Here is a 19,178-nt window from a genome sequence, read left to right as displayed (position 1 = left end):
TTGGATCTCTGTAAAGTCAATGAAGAGTGAACTTTTAAATTATTTCTTAAAATTGATAAATAAGATTACAGAAACAAATGTGGAAGTAATAACACTAAGCAAAACACAAGTAAGAGATGATTAAACAGGGCCCCTCAGTGGCATTTTGGCTGGGTTTGAATCTGTCCCAAGACCATTTTCTGCTCTCTGTCCCAAACTTTCCTCTCTCTCTCTCCAAAAACATTAACACATGCACATGTACAACAATACAAGAGGACAGACATGAAGAGAGTTGCATCTTTTTATTTGATCAGTTGATAAATACTTTAACTACTGTTGCTAATACAATCATATGAATCATATCGGAAGAATTTTTACAGCCCACATCCATTAATGTGATGACTGATTTTTCATTGCTCTATGGGAAACTTCGCCTCCTGCGAGAAGGTTGCGGAGCAGGTTTGCAGTCTGTGTGGTCACAGCCACACTCCTCCACATGAACGTAGGAGAAGGAAACCACATCTCCATTCAGACAGTGCAAGTCAACAGAGCGCTTGCTGGAGCGTTTCTCCTTACAGCAGGAGCAAGACTGCTGCATACTAGCTGCTGCTTCAGACCACCTGGAAAAAGGATCAATCAGAAAATAAGAATGTTTCCAAACTACAACTAAATGTTTTCTATCTAATCTATTGTATAAGCAATATCATACTTACTTAGTGAAAGTATTGCAGGATCCTTCACAATATGGCATATCTACCTCCTCGTAAGACTCACAGTTCTTGTGCTGAACACGTGTTTTCATGGGTACTAACTTGCAGGCTTTCTCTTTCTCAACACCTTTGAAGAATAGCCACACAATTAGATTGTTTTAATATGCTTTCAACCTAAAAACTTAGGAAATGATATACTTACAAGTTGTACAACAGCCATCTGCTGCAGTCTGAATTGTATCCTAAGGAGGAATGTAAACAAGTTCAGCATATTTTGTTTTCTTTATGTCCGTGAAGACATTGTCAGTCCCTGACAGTGTTACTTACAGGGTGGCAGTTGCTCTCTTGGAAAGGTGGGCATACAATGTGTGATTTGTACGTTGACAAAGTCTCGGCGGTCTTAACACAGGTGTAATGCACACACTTATTGTCAGGAGGTGACCAGGTCTTTCCTTCCTGACATACATAAGCAGGGATAGACATACAAACATTAAAACACTGGCATACTTCAGGTCAATAAAGATTTACATGCAAAGCAAATGGAGACAATCCGACTTACCTTCAATAGTTGCTGGGTGCCATTAATATTAAGGACACAGTATTTCTGTACGCACTTCCCACAGCATTTATCTGCCTCACTTTCTTCATATTCATATCCCTGAGAGAACATAGAGAGTTAAGTTCAGAGTTATAGAGTTATAGAAAGAAACACTGATGAAAAATGATGATTAATGAATATGAATATAACAGGTTGTATTTCTCTTACCGGGTCACAATTTTCTTGACATTGCTCAAAGTCACACCTTATTTTGAATAGACCAGACTTGTAATCCATCTCATTGGTACAGGTACAATATTGACATAAAGGCGCAGGAACTGAAGAACCAGGCTTGCAAAAAAAGATGAAATGTGATCATATTAAGAAATTGAAGTGTGGCACAAACTATTAAAATTCAAAACTATTACATAAACAAAATGTGAGAGTTCATCCTCACAAATCCATGTGTTATTTACCTGGTATTCAGCATCTTTGTGGACACATACTCTCTTTGGCACTACACAAGAGTAAGACAATGGAAATTTAGTGCCACTGTGATCATTAGGCTTCACATAAGTTCATTCTATGAATTGTTGAGCTCACCACAGGTACGCTCCAGACAGCATTTTCCCACAGGGACATTGATAACTGGCATATGTCCAACTGGACAGTTCAAATTGATATCTGGGCAAGTGTTGCTTTGACATTCTGTGGAGACAATAAAACTGTGAGCCACCTTGAACAATCATTATCAAGGAATATTGTAAGACAAATGTGCATTGATGCAGCACAACGTACGGCAAACATAGGCAGGACAGCAGATGTCTAATGGATTTGTTTGGCTGACAGGGACAAACCCTGGCTCAGTACAGTTGGCTACAGGTGGTGGTGGGCACATCTTAGGCTTGCAAGTCACAGTCTTGGTGGACTCCGAACAGATGCAGTTTTGACACTTGTACTCAAACTTCTCATTAAACTGAAAGCCACAGCAGAAATGTAGTTGTCTCTTGCAATTTAATAACCCATATTTAGATTTCAAGTGAGCATGAACAGTAAACTTACCTCGCGAGGAATTCCCTCAGGATCAAGACATCCTGTAGAAAATTGTTATCAAATGTCAAAATGTCAATATATTCAATTCATAAAAATGAAATCAATAAGACTTAAAGATATACACTACACTTACCACATTTATCAACACATACACCAGACTCTTTGTTGAAGAGTTTCATTCCCTCAGGACAAAAGCAACCCTCAGTAGTGAAGTTCATAGTTGACTCACTAGGACTGTAATATTGAATCATCAAGAAGGTACAGCAGATCAACATTATTTATTTCAGATCCCCCAAATTAATTTACTTAAGTGCACTGTATCTGACAACAACAACAAACTGTTAGCCATGTTCTATTAAGCCCTGACTCAGAGGAACTGCAAAATCAATTTTTCCATTCAACTTACTTGTCTTCACAGGTTGGCTGTTCTGCAGGACCACATGGCTTGTAAACTTTGTCTGAAGGGCAGTCACTTGCTGTGGAAAAAGAAAAGAACTAAATTGGTTCTTTTTAGATGACACAGTGCCTACATACATTTAACATAAAATGTGTAACAGGGTAGCCTGTTTAGAGTGTGCAATGCAATAACAGTGATTAAAGCAGAAGTAAGCGATCCGGTCGCTTTGGCTAACTTCTTGTCAGCCGATGGAGTTAGCAGTCCCCGGCCTCGTCCCTATGTCACCACATTCGATCCCTTGGCTGCACACACAGAGAGGACCGCCCCTTTATGCCGTTCTCTCTCTTCATTGGATAAAGGTTGTAGGATACAAAGAAAGTTTTCTCCTCGGCAACAGCAGAGCAGAGTGACTGACAGACCCGTGTTTCGGACCAAACACTCTATATAAGTGATTGATGTCGGAAGATAGAACTACTTAAGACTTATATTAACACAAACATTCCGCTTACTTCTGCTTTAAGTTGCCCCCTCATAATTCAACTTGTTGCACTGCTCACAGTCAAATTATGAGTGCTTGCTTACCACACTGTGTGGTGTGGTTCCTCCAGTGAAGGCAAACCCCAGCCTGAGCACAGGCAGCAGCGTAAGTCTGCAAACTTATACACTCCACTGCTGAGTTGGATATATGGCAGCTATCAAAAATACAACCTTGGTGGAAATGTTCAGGGGAGACAAATGGATGGCATGCCTCAAAGACACTGTGAAAGTAAAAAAACAAACAAACTTCAAATTAAAATGCTACAAATGAACTGAAATATAAAGTGAGTTTTATGTCAAAGTTATGGGGTTGCATGTAAACCGCTGCAGTGGGATTGAGAATACCTGCTCTTAAGCAGGTCACATATAGCATTTGCTGGGCATTCAGATGAGGTTGGCGGAGGATTAAGACTGTTTGTGGGCAGTACAGCTGGTATTTTACATTTGGGCTGGTCAATGTCTGTTCTAAGCCAATGGTCAGCCGCGACTGCACAATTTTCCATCAGCTGACCTCCTGGCAACATGCAGTCATCTGCCTGATTGTTGTTGCATGTTCCTGATAACAGAGACACAGTTAATATTGCAGTTCAACCTCAAACAAATGATTCATAAATATGGTACTGGAGAGACTTATGCTCTTACCACAATGGCCCTGTGTGTTTTTGCCAAAGTATTTATATGGAAGGTTGACACTGAAGCCAACTAGTCCAAATGTTACAACCACATTTAGGTGAGGGATCTCCAAGACCAAATTAATGCCAGAATCCATGATCTTAATACCATATTGTGAATAAGGTAATTTCAGACGTTGTCCGTTTTTCAATGCCTACAGGTGGGAAAAATTCACTTGTGATGCGAAAAAAGGTAATGTATTGTGGCAGATACATCACCTCCCATGACTGCAATATGCTGGTTAATTTGTGATTTTTAGATTATTACCTCAGAACATACAGTAAAACCTTTATATGGCCATATTGATTTACCTCCAGTTGAACTGCTCCAATTAGGTTATGATTGATGAGTGTGATAGTTTGTGTGTAGTATGATACAGTAATTGATCGAGGACAAGAAACATCTTCACTGGGATCACAAAAGACATTGTCAATATAAATCTTCAGGTTATATCTCGGTGAGATCTCTTCCATTAAAATGTAACTACAGTTCCCTTGATAACTGTAGTATAATCCATCAAATGTGATGTAATGAGGATCTCCCCAGCCTTCGCATACACCTAAAAGGAAACAACAAAGTTGAAAATCAAATCTTTTCCCAAAGAGAAACGTAAGAGTCAATCAATATGTCATGCATCCTTTAACCATGGAATGGCTTACAGTCACAAGCGTAATGTTGACAGCAGTAGAACTCATCATAAACCAGAACTGGTTTCTTTCCATTGGCACATGTGATGTTCTGAAGGGGTGGACACTCATAGGGAACTATTTCAATTGTATTATTTTCAATGCATCTGGCCATGGTGCAGTTGCACAAAAAGAAGGTCTCGTTTTGCTAGTGTAGAGAAGGAAAAATAGGTTAAATCATTGTATTTTGAAATATTTTGCCAAAAATAAGAAGCATGCAAAGTGGCTACATATTGCCACTTAAAGAGATATTCCGGCGTAAGTTTAACCCAAGGTCTAAAACACGGTGACACAGAGTAAGACCCCCCTTCAGCTGACCCCACCACGAGCAAGCAACTGGAGGAAAGTGGATGAATTTTGTTTTCGTCTTTTTTCAGGCAAAGCCAGCAGGTGTTTGATGCCTTGTACTATGGGCTGGGACCCTATTGTACTGTTGCTGAAGTTTGGTGCTGTTCTGAGCATTATTTGTGGCTATGAGTGGTTTTTTTGATGGTGGTTGCTTGGTGGAGAAATCGACAGCAGTGTATTGCTATCCTGCAGTCTTTGCTGAAGTTGCTAGAGAAGCTAGCGGTCGGTAAACTTGATGTCTGGAGGGAGGGTCTTACTCTTTGTCACAATGTTTTGTCACCATGGGTTAAACTTACATCAGATATGGGGCACTTGCTAAACCCAGTAAGCTTAAAAATGCCCCAACTGTGGGGCGGTGTTTAGCTCAGTTGGTAGAGCACCCGTCCCATGTGTTGAGGCTGTAGTCCTCGCTGCAGGCGGCCCCGGTTCGAGTCCCGCGTCGGACGGCCCTATCCTGCATGTCTTTCCCCCCATCTCTGCCTCCCATTTCCTGTCACACTCTTGACTGTCCTATCGAATAAAGGCATGAAAAGCCAAAAAAAAAAAAAAAAAAAAATGCCCCAACTGTCACTTTTTGGCTTAATGATAGTATTGCAATATGGCATGTTGCATCTGTGCTACCATGGGATAATGGCTGTGACTGGATCAATTTATGTTGGCTCTTGTGTAGACAATTCTGTTGTATGTTTACTGTGTGGTGGCAAAATTTTTTACTTCGTTCAATAAAGTATTTAAAAGAATATCTTTACATGTCAGCTGTCTTTCTTGAGTTTTAATAAAGCATTCATGAAAGAAGTCACACAAACACAACCGAACAGGAGTACAGTCAGTGAGTGAGTGGCCTGAAGATGTTCTCAGGCTCACTATCTTTATAGTTCCCAAAACACATAGCAGTAGACAAAATATATGACACTCTGGTGGTTCTGACTAGCTTCACCACCAGGACACAACAATCCCTTGTAAATTTCCACAGGACACTCTGTCATAGGAGCTTCCCTGGCCCTTGACCTTTAACCTGTCCTGAGTGGACTCTGTCTGGTGTATCTCACACTGATGTCATCAAAGGGATTAACTAAGTACAACTTCCCACAAGGTGAAAGGAAGTTCACTTACAAACATGGTTATACAGCACTTGTAAAGCATACTATGGGTTAACACCAACATTTCTCATTACAACTGTCTTCTTTCACAGAGCTAATGGCAATATTTCAAGAATGTGATTGGTGAAAATGGGTGTTTGTTTGATCTGAGATGGTGGTGGTCTAGTGCAGCAGTTATTAGCAGTAACAATTGTCTGCAGAACCTATACTGTAACGTTAATTTGGCAGGAAGTAAGAGGGTTCTTACTGTTACGTTCCATTCAGGGCAAATAGGCGGTGGAAGTGTAGTGGTAGTAGAAGGCGTAGGAGTAGTAGAAGGTGTAGGGGTAGTAGAAGGTGTAGGAGTAGTTGGAGGCGATGTCGTGGGACATATTTCTGTCTTGTTAAGAATCTCACAAATTTTAGAACATATCATGGTGAGACATAAACCTGATCCAAGGTGTACCCTGTTGAATATAACCTGCCCTAAAGACAAAAAAATGTTAAGCATAAACTTCAAAAGAAAAAACATCTACTAAAGACATGTCATTTTTGTTTGTCCTCTTACCTGGCTCGTAATGTGTGCCATTAATTACACAGCAGCATTCTGTGGTGGAACTTGTAGATGTGGTGGTTGTGGTTGGTCCTGCAGTTGTGATAGGAGTTTGAGTTGATGGTGTGGTAGAATTGGGGGTTGTCGTTGGTTCTATAGTTGGGCTAGTTGGGAAAGTTGCTAAGGTTGTAGATCCTGTGGTTGTGGTTGGACCCTCTGTTGTGGTAGGAGGTGGGGTTGATGGTGTTGTAGATGTGGTGGTTGTGGTTGGTCCTGCAGTTGTGGTAGGAGTTTGGGTTGATGGTGTGGTAGTTTTGGGGGTTGTCGTGGGTCCTGTAGTTGGGCTAGTTGGGAAAGTTGCTACGGTTGTAGATCCTGTGGTTGTGGTTGGTCCCTCTGTTGTGGTAGGAGTTGGGGTTGATGGTGGTGTAGATATTGTGGTTGTGATTGGTCCTGCAGTTGTGGTAGGAGTTTGGGTTGATTGTGTGGTAGATGTGGTGGTTGTGGTTGGTCCTGCAGTTGTGGTAGGAGTTTGGGTTGATGGTGTCGTAGTCTTGGGGGTTGTTGTGGATTCACATGTGTTTACCTCACAACATACTCTGATCTTATAATTGAAGCACTTAAATGGACGTGCTGTCTGTTCTTCTTTTCTACATATTAAACCATATCCCACGTCACAAGTCACAACTTGGCCAGAGTCACTCACAAAGTCATCGAAGCCTATGCTAGGATCAGCTGCATATCTACAATCAATTTCTGTGGGGTTTTCACATATTTCTTCACCACTGTTTGTGATGTTTTCATAACTTTCCCAGTCACTCTTGTCATATTTTGGGTTATGCACATCATACCATTCTGACCACTCACACGTTGGAATACACAGTGTAGTGGTTGGTCCCTCTGTTGTGGTAGGAGGTGGTGTTGATGGTTGTGTAGATATGGTGGTTGTGGTTGGTACTGCAGTTGTGGTAGGAATTTGGGTTGATGGTGTGGTAGTTTTGGGGGTTGTCGTGGGTCCTGTAGTTGGGCTAGTTGGGAAAGTTGCTAAGGTTGTAGATTCTGTGGTTGGGGTTGGTCCCGTTGTTGCGGTAGGAGGTGGGGTTGATGGTGGTGTAGATGTGGTGGTTGTGGTTGGTCCTGAAGTTGTGGTAGGAGTTTGGGTTGATGGTGTGGTAGTTTTGGGGGTTGTCATGGGTCCTGTAGTTGGGCTAGTTGGGAAGGTTGCTAAGGTTGTAGATCCTGTGGTTGTGGTTGGTCCCTCTGTTGTGGTAGGAGGTGGGGTTGATGGTGGTGTAGATGTGGTGGTTGTGGTCGGTCCCTCTGTTGTGGTAGGAGTTTGGGTTGATGGTGTGGTAGTTTTGGGGGTTGTCGTAGGTCCTATAGTTGGGCTAGTTGGGGAGGTTGCTAAGGTTGTATATTCTGTGGTTGTGGTTGGTCCCTCTGTTGTGGTAGGAGGTGGGGTTGATGGTGGTGTAGATGTGGTGGTTGTGGTTGGTCCCTCTGTTGTGGTAGGAGTTTGGGTTGATGGTGTGGTAGTTTTAGGGGTTGTCGTGGGTTCTATAGTTGGGCTAGTTGGGAAAGTTGCTAAGGTTGTAGATTCTGTGGTTGGGGTTGGTCCCTCTGTTGTGGTAGGAGGTGGGGTTGATGGTGGTGTAGATGTGGTGGTTGTGGTTGGTCTTGAAGTTGTGGTAGGAGGTGGCGTTGATGGTGGTGTAGATGTGGTGGTTGTGGTTGGTCCCTCTGTTGTGGTGGGAGGTGGGGTTGATGGTGTTGGAGATGTGGTGGTTGGTCCCTCTGTTGTGGTTGGAGGTGGGGTTGGTGGTGGTGTAGATGTGGTGGTTGTGGTTGGTCCTGCAGTTGTGGTAGGAGTTTGGGTTAATGGTGTAGTAGTATTGGGGGTTGTTGTGGGTCCTGTAGTTGGACTAGATGGGAAAGTTGCTAAGGTTGTAGATTCTGTGGTTGTGGTTGGTACCTCTGTTGTGGTAGGAGGTGGGGTTGATGGTGGTGTAGATATGGTGGTTGTGGTTGGTCCCTCTGTTGTGGTAGGAGGTGGGGTTGATGGTTTTGTAGATATGGTGGTTGTGGTTGGTCCTGCAGTTGTGGTAGGAGTTTGGGTTGATGGTGTGTTAGTTTTGGGGGTTGTCGTGGGTCCTGTAGTTGGGCTAGTTGGGAAGGTTGCAAAGGTTGTAGATCCTGTGGTTGTGGTTGGTCCCTCTGTTGTGGTAGGAGGTGGGGTTGATGGTGGTGTAGATGTGGTGGTTGTGGTTGGTCTTGAAGTTGTGGTAGGAGGTGGGGTTGATGGTGGTGTAGATGTGGTGGTTGTGGTTGGTCCTGCAGTTGTGGTAGGAGTTTGGGTTGATGGTGTCGTAGTCTTGGGGGTTGTTGTGGATTCACATGTGTTTACCTCACAACATACTCTGATCTTATAATTGAAGCACTTAAATGGATGTGCTGTCTGGTCTTCTTTTCTACATATTAAACCATATCCCACGTCACAAGTCACAACTTGGCCAGAGTCACTCACAAAGTCATCGAAGCCTATACTAGGATCAGCTGCATATCTACAATCAATTTCTGTGGGGTTTTCACATATTTCTTTACCACTGTTTGTGATGTTTTCATAAGTTTCCCAGTCACTCTTGTCATCTTTTGGGTTATGCACATCATACCATTCTGACCACTCACATGTTGGAATACACGGTGTAGTGGTTGGTCCCTCTGTTGTGGTAGGAGGTGGGATTGATGGTTGTGTAGATATGGTGGTTGTGGTTGGTCCTGCAGTTGTGGTAGGAGTTTGGGTTGATGGTGTGGTAGTTTTGGGGGTTGTCGTGGGTCCTGTAGTTGGGCTAGTTGGGAAGGTTGCTAAGGTTGTAGATTCTGTGGTTGAGGTTGGTCCCGTTGTTGTGGTAGGAGGTGGGGTTGATGGTGGTGTAGATGTGGTGGTTGTGGTTGGTCCTGCAGTTGTAGTAGGAGTTTGGGTTGATGGTGTGGTATTTTCGGGGGTTGTCGTGGGTCCTGCAGTTGGGCTAGTTGGGAAGGTTGCAAAGGTTGTAGATCCTGTGGTTGTGGCTGGTCCCTCTGTTGTGGTAGGAGGTGGGGTTGATGGTGGTGTAGATGAGGTGGTTGTGGTTGGTCCTGCAGTTGTGGTAGGAGTTTGGGTTGATGGTGTGGTAGTTTTGGGGGTTGTCGTGGGTCCTGTAGTTGGGCTAGTTGGGAAGGTTGCTAAGGTTGTAGATCCTGTGATTGTGGTTGGTCCCTCTGTTGTGGTAGGAGGTGGGGTTGATGGTGGTGTAGATGTGGTGGTTGTGGTCGGTCCCTCTGTTGTGGTAGGAGTTTGGGTTGATGGTGTGGTAGTTTTGGGGGTTGTCGTAGGTCCTATAGTTGGTCTAGTTGGGAAGGTTGCTAAGGTTGTAGATTCTGTGGTTGTGGTTGGTCCCCCTATTGTGGTAGGAAGTGGGGTTGATGCTGGAGGAGAAGTTGTCCCATTCACAAGGGGACCAGCTGGCACAGTCTTCGTAGGGCCAGTTACTATGCTTACAGTGGTTGTGGTTGGTCCCTCTGTTGTGGTAGGAGGTGGGGTTGATGGTGGTGTAGATGTGGTGGTTGTGGTTGGTCCCTCTGTTGTGGTAGGAGTTTGGGTTGATGGTGTGGTAGTTTTAGGGGTTGTCGTGGGTTCTATAGTTGGGCTAGTTGGGAAAGTTGCTAAGGTTGTAGATTCTGTGGTTGGGGTTGGTCCCTCTGTTGTGGTAGGAGGTGGGGTTGATGGTGGTGTAGATGTGGTGGTTGTGGTTGGTCCCTCTGTTGTGGTGGGAGGTGGGGTTGATGGTGTTGTAGATGTGGTGGTTGTGGTTGGTCCCTCTGTTGTGGTAGGAGTTTGGGTTAATGGTGTAGTAGTATTGGGGGTTGTTGTGGGTCCTGTAGTTGGACTAGTTGGGAATGTTGCTAAGGTTGTAGATTCTGTGGTTGTGGTTGGTACCTCTGTTGTGGTAGGAGGTGGGGTTGATGGTGGTGTAGATATGGTGGTTGTGGTTGGTCCCTCTGTTGTGGTAGGAGGTGGGGTTGATGGTTTTGTAGATATGGTGGTTGTGGTTGGTCCTGCAGTTGTGGTAGGAGTTTGGGTTGATGGTGTGGTAGTTTTGGGGGTTGTCGTGGGTCCTGTAGTTGGGCTAGTTGGGAAGGTTGCAAAGGTTGTAGATCCTGTGGTTGTGGTTGGTCCCTCTGTTGTGGTAGGAGGTGGGGTTGATGGTGGTGTAGATGTGGTGGTTGTGGTTGGTCTTGAAGTTGTGGTAGGAGGTAGGGTTGATGGTGGTGTAGATGTGGTGGTTGTGGTTGGTCCTGCAGTTGTGGTAGGAGTTTGGGTTGATGGTGTCGTAGTCTTGGGGGTTGTTGTGGATTCACATGTGTTTACCTCACAACATACTCTGATCTTATAATTGAAGCACTTAAATGGACGTGCTGTCTGGTCTTCTTTTCTACATATTAAACCATATCCCACGTCACAAGTCACAACTTGGCCAGAGTCACTCACAAAGTCATCGAAGCCTATACTAGGATCAGCTGCATATCTACAATCAATTTCTGTGGGGTTTTCACATATTTCTTTACCACTGTTTGTGATGTTTTCATAAGTTTCCCAGTCACTCTTGTCATCTTTTGGGTTATGCACATCATACCATTCTGACCACTCACATGTTGGAATACACGGTGTAGTGGTTGGTCCCTCTGTTGTGGTAGGAGGTGGGATTGATGGTTGTGTAGATATGGTGGTTGTGGTTGGTCCTGCAGTTGTAGTAGGAGTTTGGGTTGATGGTGTGGTATTTTCGGCGGTTGTCGTGGGTCCTGCAGTTGGGCTAGTTGGGAAGGTTGCAAAGGTTGTAGATCCTGTGGTTGTGGCTGGTCCCTCTGTTGTGGTAGGAGGTGGGGTTGATGGTGGTGTAGATGTGGTGGTTGTGGTCGGTCCCTCTGTTGTGGTAGGAGTTTGGGTTGATGGTGTGGTAGTTGTGGGGATTGTCGTAGGTCCTATAGTTGGTCTAGTTGGGAAGGCTGCTAAGGTTGTAGATTCTGTGGTTGTGGTTGGTCCCCCTATTGTGGTAGGAAGTGGGGTTGATGCTGGAGTAGAAGTTGTCCCATTCACAAGGGGACCAGCTGGCACAGTCTTCGTAGGGCCAGTTACTATGCTTACAGTGGTTGTGGTTGGTCCCTCTGTTGTGGTAGGAGGTGGGGTTGATGGTGGTGTAGATGTGGTGGTTGTGGTTGGTCCCTCTGTTGTGGTAGGAGTTTGGGTTGATGGTGTGGTAGTTTTAGGGGTTGTCGTGGGTTCTATAGTTGGGCTAGTTGGGAAAGTTGCTAAGGTTGTAGATTCTGTGGTTGGGGTTGGTCCCTCTGTTGTGGTAGGAGGTGGGGTTGATGGTGGTGTAGATGTGGTGGTTGTGGTTGGTCCCTCTGTTGTGGTGGGAGGTGGGGTTGATGGTGTTGTAGATGTGGTGGTTGTGGTTGGTCCCTCTGTTGTGGTAGGAGGTGGGGTTGATGGTGGTGTAGATATGGTGGTTGTGGTTGGTCCCTCTGTTGTGATAGGAGGTGGGGTTGATGGTTGTGTAGATATGGTGGTTGTGGTTGGTCCTGCAGTTGTAGTAGGAGTTTGGGTTGATGGTGTGGTCGTTTTGGGGGTTGTCGTGGGTCTTGTAGTTGGGCTAGTTGGGAAAGTTGCCAAGGTTGTAGATCCTGTGGTTGTGGTTGGTCCCTCTGTTGTGGTAGGAGGTGGGGTTGATGGTGGTGTAGATGTGGTGGTTGTGGTCGGTCCCTCTGTTGTGGTTGGAGGTGGGGTTGGTGGTGGTGTAGACGTGGTGGTTGTGGTTGGTCCTGCAGTTGTGGTAGGACTTTGGGTTAATGGTGTAGTAGTATTGGGGGTTGTTGTGGGTCCTGTAGTTGGACTAGTTGGGAAAGTTGCTAAGGTTGTAGATTCTGTGGTTGTGGTTGGTACCTCTGTTGTGGTAGGAGGTGGGGTTGATGGTGGTGTAGATATGGTGGTTGTGGTTGGTCCCTCTGTTGTGGTAGGAGGTGGGGTTGATGGTGGTGTAGATGTGGTGGTTGTGGTTGGTCCTGAAGTTGTGGTAGGAGTTTGGGTTGATGGTGTCGTAGTCTTGGGGGTTGTTGTGGGTTCACATGTGTTTACCTCACAACATACTCTGATCTTATAATTGAAGCACTTAAATGGACGTGCTGTCTGGTCTTCTTTTCTACATATTAAACCATATCCCACGTCACAAGTCACAACTTGGCCAGAGTCACTCACAAAGTCATCGAAGCCTATACTAGGATCAGCTGCATATCTACAATCAATTTCTGTGGGGTTTTCACATATTTCTTTACCACTGTTTGTGATGTTTTCATAAGTTTCCCAGTCACTCTTGTCATCTTTTGGGTTATACACATCATACCATTCTGACCACTCACACGTTGGAATACACGGTGTAGTGGTTGGTCCCTCTGTTGTGGTAGGAGGTGGGGTTGATGGTTGTGTAGATATGGTGGTTGTGGTTGGTCCTGCAGTTGTGGTAGGAGTTTGGGTTGATGGTGTGGTAGTGTTAGGGGTTGTCGTGGGTTCTATAGTTGGGCTAGTTGGGAAAGTTGCTAAGGTTGTAGATTCTGTGGTTGGGGTTGGTCCCTCTGTTGTGGTGGGAGGTGGGGTTGATGGTGTTGTAGATGTGATGGTTGTGGTTGGTCCCTCTGTTGTGGTAGGAGGTGGGGTTGGTGGTGGTGTAGATGTGGTGGTTGTGGTTGGTCCTGCTGTTGTGGTAGGAGTTTGGGTAGTAGTATTGGGGGTTGTTGTGGGTCCTGTAGTTGGACTAGTTGGGAAAGTTGCTAAGGTTGTAGATTCCGTGGTTGTGGTTGGTACCTTTGTTGTGGTAGGAGGTGGGGTTGATGATGGTGTAGATATGGTGGTTGTGGTTGGTCCCTCTGTTGTGGTAGGAGGTGGGGTTGATGGTTGTGTAGATATGGTGGTTGTGGTTGGTCCTGCAGTTGTGGTAGGAGTTTGGGTTGATGGTGTGGTAGTTTTGGGGGTTGTCGTGGGTCCTGTAGTTGGGCTAGTTGGGAAAGTTGCTAAGGTTGTAGATTCTGTGGTTGAGGTTGGTCCCGTTGTTGTGGTAGGAGGTGGGGTTGATGGTGGTGTAGATGTGGTGGTTGTGGTTGGTCCTGCAGTTGTAGTAGGAGTTTGGGTTGATGGTGTGGTAGTTTCGGGGGTTGTCGTGGGTCCTGTAGTTGGGCTAGTTGGGAAGGTTGCAAAGGTTGTAGATCCTGTGGTTGTGGTTGGTCCCTCTGTTGTGGTAGGAGGTGGGGTTGATGGTGGAGTAGATGTGGTCGGTCCCTCTGTTGTGGTAGGAGTTTGGGTTGATGGTGTGGTAGTTTTGGGGGTTGTCGTGGGTTCTATAGTTGGGCTAGTTGGGAAAGTTGCAAAGGTTGTAGATTCTGTGGTTGTGGTCGGTCCCTCTGTTGTGGTAGGAGGTGGGGTTGATGGTGGTGTAGATGTGGTGGTTGTGGTCGGTCCCTCTGTTGTTGTAGGAGTTTGGGTTAATGGTGTAGTAGTATTGGGGGTTGTTGTGGGTCCTGTAGTTGGACTAGTTGGGAAAGTTGCTAAGGTTGTAGATTCTGTGGTTGTGGTTGGTACCTCTGTTGTGGTAGGAGGTGGGGTTGATGGTGGTGTAGATATGGTGGTTGTGGTTGGTCCCTCTGTTGTGGTAGGAGGTGGGGTTGATGGTGGTGTAGATGTGGTGGTTGTGGTTGGTCCTGCAGTTGTGGTAGGAGTTTGGGTTGATGGTGTGGTAGTTTTGGGGGTTGTCGTGGGTTCTATAGTTGGGCTAGTTGTGAAAGTTGCAAAGGTTGTAGATTCCGTGGTTGTGGTTGGTCCCTCTGTTGTGGTAGGAGGTGGGGTTGATGGTGGTATAGATGTGGTGGTTGTGGTTGGTCCCTCTGTTGTGGTAGGAGGTGGGGTTGATGGTGGAGAAGATGTGGTCGGTCCCTCTGTTGTGGTAGGAGTTTGGGTTGATGGTGTGGTAGTTTTGGGGATTGTCGTGGGTTCTATAGTTGGGCTAGTTGGGAAAGTTGCAAAGGTTGTAGATTCTGTGGTTGTGGTCGGTCCCTCCGTTGTGGTAGGAGGTGGGGTTGATGGTGGTGTAGATGTGGTGGTTGTGGTCGGTCCCTCTGTTGTGGTAGGAGTTTGGGTTAATGGTGTAGTAGTATTGGGGGTTGTTTCGGGTCCTGTAGTTGGACTAGTTGGGAAAGTTGCTAAGGTTGTAGATTCTGTGGTTGTGGTTGGTACCTCTGTTGTGGTAGGAGGTGGGGTTGATGGTGGTGTAGATGTGGTGGTTGTGGTTGGTCCTGCAGTTGTGGTAGGAGTTTGGGTTGATGGTGTGGTAGTTTTGGGGGTTGTCGTGGGTTCTATAGTTGGGCTAGTTGTGAAAGTTGCAAAGGTTGTAGATTCCGTGGTTGTGGTTGGTCCCTCTGTTGTGGTAGGAGGTGGGGTTGATGGTGGTGTAGATGTGGTGGTTGAGGTTGGTCCCGTTGTTGTGGTAGGAGGTGGGGTTGATGGTGGTGTAGATGTGGTGGTTGTGGTTGGTCCTGCAGTTGTAGTAGGAGTTTGGGTTGATGGTGTGGTAGTTTCGGGGGTTGTCGTGGGTCCTGTAGTTGGGCTAGTTGGGAAGGTTGCAAAGGTTGTAGATCCTGTGGTTGTGGTTGGTCCCTCTGTTGTGGTAGGAGGTGGGGTTGATGGTGGAGTAGATGTGGTCGGTCCCTCTGTTGTGGTAGGAGTTTGGGTTGATGGTGTGGTAGTTTTGGGGGTTGTCGTGGGTTCTATAGTTGGGCTAGTTGGGAAAGTTGCAAAGGTTGTAGATTCTGTGGTTGTGGTCGGTCCCTCTGTTGTGGTAGGAGGTGGGGTTGATGGTGGTGTAGATGTGGTGGTTGTGGTCGGTCCCTCTGTTGTTGTAGGAGTTTGGGTTAATGGTGTAGTAGTATTGGGGGTTGTTGTGGGTCCTGTAGTTGGACTAGTTGGGAAAGTTGCTAAGGTTGTAGATTCTGTGGTTGTGGTTGGTACCTCTGTTGTGGTAGGAGGTGGGGTTGATGGTGGTGTAGATATGGTGGTTGTGGTTGGTCCCTCTGTTGTGGTAGGAGGTGGGGTTGATGGTGGTGTAGATGTGGTGGTTGTGGTTGGTCCTGCAGTTGTGGTAGGAGTTTGGGTTGATGGTGTGGTAGTTTTGGGGGTTGTCGTGGGTTCTATAGTTGGGCTAGTTGTGAAAGTTGCAAAGGTTGTAGATTCCGTGGTTGTGGTTGGTCCCTCTGTTGTGGTAGGAGGTGGGGTTGATGGTGGTATAGATGTGGTGGTTGTGGTTGGTCCCTCTGTTGTGGTAGGAGGTGGGGTTGATGGTGGAGAAGATGTGGTCGGTCCCTCTGTTGTGGTAGGAGTTTGGGTTGATGGTGTGGTAGTTTTGGGGATTGTCGTGGGTTCTATAGTTGGGCTAGTTGGGAAAGTTGCAAAGGTTGTAGATTCTGTGGTTGTGGTCGGTCCCTCTGTTGTGGTAGGAGGTGGGGTTGATGGTGGTGTAGATGTGGTGGTTGTGGTCGGTCCCTCTGTTGTGGTAGGAGTTTGGGTTAATGGTGTAGTAGTATTGGGGGTTGTTGTGGGTCCTGTAGTTGGACTAGTTGGGAAAGTTGCTAAGGTTGTAGATTCTGTGGTTGTGGTTAGTACCTCTGTTGTGGTAGGAGGTGGGGTTGATGGTGGTGTAGATGTGGTGGTTGTGGTTGGTCCTGCAGTTGTGGTAGGAGTTTGGGTTGATGGTGTGGTAGTTTTGGGGGTTGTCGTGGGTTCTATAGTTGGGCTAGTTGTGAAAGTTGCAAAGGTTGTAGATTCCGTGGTTGTGGTTGGTCCCTCTGTTGTGGTAGGAGGTGGGGTTGATGGTGGTATAGATGTGGTGGTTGTGGTTGGTCCCTCTGTTGTGGTAGGAGGTGGGGTTGATGGTGGAGAAGACGTGGTCGGTCCCTCTGTTGTGGTAGGAGTTTGGGTTGATGGTGTGGTAGTTTTGGGGGTTGTCGCGGGTTCTATAGTTGGGCTAGTTGGGAAAGTTGCAAAGGTTGTAGATTCTGCGGTTGTGGTTGGTCCCTCTGTTGTGGTAGGAGGTGGGGTTGATGGTGGTGTAGATGTGGTGGTTGTGGTCGGTCCCTCTGTTGTGGTAGGAGTTTGGGTTGATGGTGTGGTAGGTTTGGGGGTTGTCGTGGTTTCTATAGTTGGGCTAGTTGCTAAGGTTGTAGATTCTGTAGTTGTGGTTGGTCCTGCAGTTGTGGTAGGGGTTTGGGTTGATGGTGTGGTAGTTTTGGGGGTTGTCGTAGGTTCTATAGTTGTGTTTGTTGGGAAAGTTGCTAAGGTTGTAGATTCTGTGGTTGTGGTTGGTCCCTCTGTTGTGGTAGGAGGTGTGGTTGATGGTGGTGTAGATGTGGTGGTTGTGGTCGGTCCCTCTGTTGTGGTAGGAGTTTGGGTTGATGGTGTGGTAGTTTTGGGGGTTGTCGTGGGTTCTACAGTTGGGCTAGTTGGGAAAGTTGGTAAGGTTGTAGATTCTGTGGTTGTGGTTGGTCCCTCTGTTGTGGTAGGAGATGGGGTTGATTGTGGTGTAGATGTGGTGGTTGTGGTCGGTCCCTCTGTTGTGGTAGGAGTTTGGGTTGATGGTGTTGGTGTTGTGCAGGTTTCATTGTGTAATATCAGGGTCGAATTGATGCAGATTCCATAGTAGCATGTTCCCAAGTTATCAGTCACGTTAAAAACAACGTCAGTTTCATCATATCTTGTCCCATTGTAAAAGCAACCCTCACATTCTTCCACACATATCTGCTTGTGCTCATCAAATATGGGCTCATCTTCAGGGCATACTGGGTAGCAGCCTGTAAAAATCACATCACAATGTATCACAGTTTCTTTCTTTTTTTGACATTGTTTTTAGATCTGGGATACAAATGTTAGTCGAGTGATCTTTGAACTCTCTTCTTATTGACACATCAATATGATTTGAGACATGTGAGTTACTCTCCTACCTTCTAGTTCTGGTATAGGGTTGGTGCATGTTCCTTTTGGATTCAAACAGGTCTTGTAACAAGGTGTGTGACATGGTCTGTAGTGCCACATGCGATCAGATTGGCTATTGTAGTAGTCACAAAAGACAGCTTGGAAGAAAAGATACAGTCGATATTACATTTGAATAATTTAAAACATTGATTTAAATAACAAATATCAATATTTTATTCTGTGTATTAAGTGTAGCCAAGACAATCAAACCTAAATTCCATCAAATTGAGCACACATCTTTTCTCATCTCTAACCATGTCATAAGAACTTTCAGTCTCACAACAGTCTTTGGCCAGATAAGACCGAAATCCAAATTTTTATTGTCCAAAGTGTAAAGTTGTGATTACTTACGACAGATTTCTGGACTTCTCCATGCAACACAGACACCAGCCTCACTACAAGCTTGAGCATAAGCTACAACCGCTGTGCAGAAACACTCACAGTCTCCTCCAGTGTCACAAGCACATGAGTCTTTCACACAGTTTTCTTGAAATGGAAGGGGATCTACCTGTTCAGTCATTCAACATTAATGACTGGTGTTTAGAAACCTGTTCCCAAACATGTAACGGATATAACAAATTAAAATAATTGAAAAACAAATCTGTTATTACCTTATTGTGACAGTCTTTGAATGTCTCTGAAGTTATAATGCTACACATCATTTTAGCCCAGTAATGTCGACTGGGTTTCGCTACACAAGGATCAACATTTGTTTCTGCATCTGGGCAGGTGCTTGTTAATTTCCAGCTGTTTGCAAATTCGATAGGATTGCTCACAACGAGCTGGCCCTGGGTGGTGAAGTCATTCTGGCCATTGCCATCAAAATCCCCACAAAGGCCACATACCTCTCCCTGTACAAATGAAAGGAGTTAGTGACTTTTTTTTTTCTTTTTTTCTTTTTTTTCTTTTTTTACATTGGGACAATATTACATTGAACAGGCATTTTACATGATGTGTCTTTGCATACCATAATACTCACTCTATTTACATTATAAATGATCACTAGGACTTTTTCAACACTATCACTGCTGTCCCAAAGCTTCATAAGTGATGCATGAAAATCACTTGTGAAAACTATTACAGCAAGAAATTTCAGTCATCATCTCAAAAGCAATTACTGTGACTCACGCTGTGCATTGGTTCCAGGAGGATGCGAACTGTCGTTCTATGATCCCACATCACTGCCACACCAATGGCAGATTCTATCACCAGATACAAGCCAATCGTCCGTATTTTGTATGGAATCTGAGTGCCATGTCCCAGGTCCTCCTCTTCATATTTACCCTTTGATAATTTGACTTCATTTCGCTGCAATGTTAAGGAGATTACGGTAACCTGCATTGTTAAATAATTTTGGCCAGAGAAGATATCAGGTTTTGTCATGAAATCTTACCCCAAGTTGGATTTTGACAGTTTTGGAGCATGTGGTGCCTGTTGATCCACATGGCACGTTTTCTGTGATAACTCTGAAGGTGTCCTGTGCTGTTTTATTGCCACATTTGTTCTTCGAAGAGAGAGAGTC

At 45.4% G+C, this 19,178-nt stretch overlaps 1 protein-coding gene across 1 annotated transcript in view; it reads right to left on the bottom strand.

Moving 5' to 3' along the window:
* Positions 1-266: 266 nt before the first annotated feature.
* LOC146985721 (mucin-5B-like) overlaps positions 267-19,178 on the bottom strand; it is a 31,836-nt gene continuing 12,924 nt past the window's right edge. Inside the window, exons 21-49 of the mRNA XM_085780445.1 lie at positions 19,050-19,160; positions 18,785-18,964; positions 18,268-18,507; positions 18,008-18,164; positions 17,626-17,754; positions 17,117-17,475; positions 12,500-15,460; positions 11,242-11,402; positions 9,238-9,387; positions 7,420-7,569; positions 6,568-6,716; positions 6,268-6,485; positions 4,546-4,720; positions 4,198-4,445; positions 3,857-4,040; positions 3,560-3,770; positions 3,260-3,435; positions 2,687-2,756; positions 2,414-2,514; positions 2,290-2,321; positions 2,026-2,203; positions 1,831-1,935; positions 1,704-1,744; positions 1,456-1,578; positions 1,249-1,347; positions 1,017-1,145; positions 892-931; positions 693-816; positions 267-599 (exon numbers count right to left, since the gene is read on the bottom strand). Coding sequence (XP_085636571.1) covers positions 398-599; positions 693-816; positions 892-931; positions 1,017-1,145; positions 1,249-1,347; positions 1,456-1,578; positions 1,704-1,744; positions 1,831-1,935; positions 2,026-2,203; positions 2,290-2,321; positions 2,414-2,514; positions 2,687-2,756; positions 3,260-3,435; positions 3,560-3,770; positions 3,857-4,040; positions 4,198-4,445; positions 4,546-4,720; positions 6,268-6,485; positions 6,568-6,716; positions 7,420-7,569; positions 9,238-9,387; positions 11,242-11,402; positions 12,500-15,460; positions 17,117-17,475; positions 17,626-17,754; positions 18,008-18,164; positions 18,268-18,507; positions 18,785-18,964; positions 19,050-19,160 — 7,203 coding nt within the window. The 3' untranslated portion in view covers positions 267-397. The remainder of the gene's footprint in view (positions 600-692; positions 817-891; positions 932-1,016; positions 1,146-1,248; positions 1,348-1,455; positions 1,579-1,703; positions 1,745-1,830; positions 1,936-2,025; positions 2,204-2,289; positions 2,322-2,413; positions 2,515-2,686; positions 2,757-3,259; positions 3,436-3,559; positions 3,771-3,856; positions 4,041-4,197; positions 4,446-4,545; positions 4,721-6,267; positions 6,486-6,567; positions 6,717-7,419; positions 7,570-9,237; positions 9,388-11,241; positions 11,403-12,499; positions 15,461-17,116; positions 17,476-17,625; positions 17,755-18,007; positions 18,165-18,267; positions 18,508-18,784; positions 18,965-19,049; positions 19,161-19,178) is intronic.

The sequence above is a fragment of the Trachurus japonicus genome, chromosome 6, assembly GCF_045865225.1.
Source record: "Trachurus japonicus isolate A0001 chromosome 6, Traja_1.0".
NCBI classification, from domain to species: domain Eukaryota; kingdom Metazoa; phylum Chordata; class Actinopteri; order Carangiformes; family Carangidae; genus Trachurus; species Trachurus japonicus.
The sequence above is the reverse complement of the archived record's forward strand: the minus strand, read 5'-3'. Positions and strand labels throughout refer to the sequence as shown.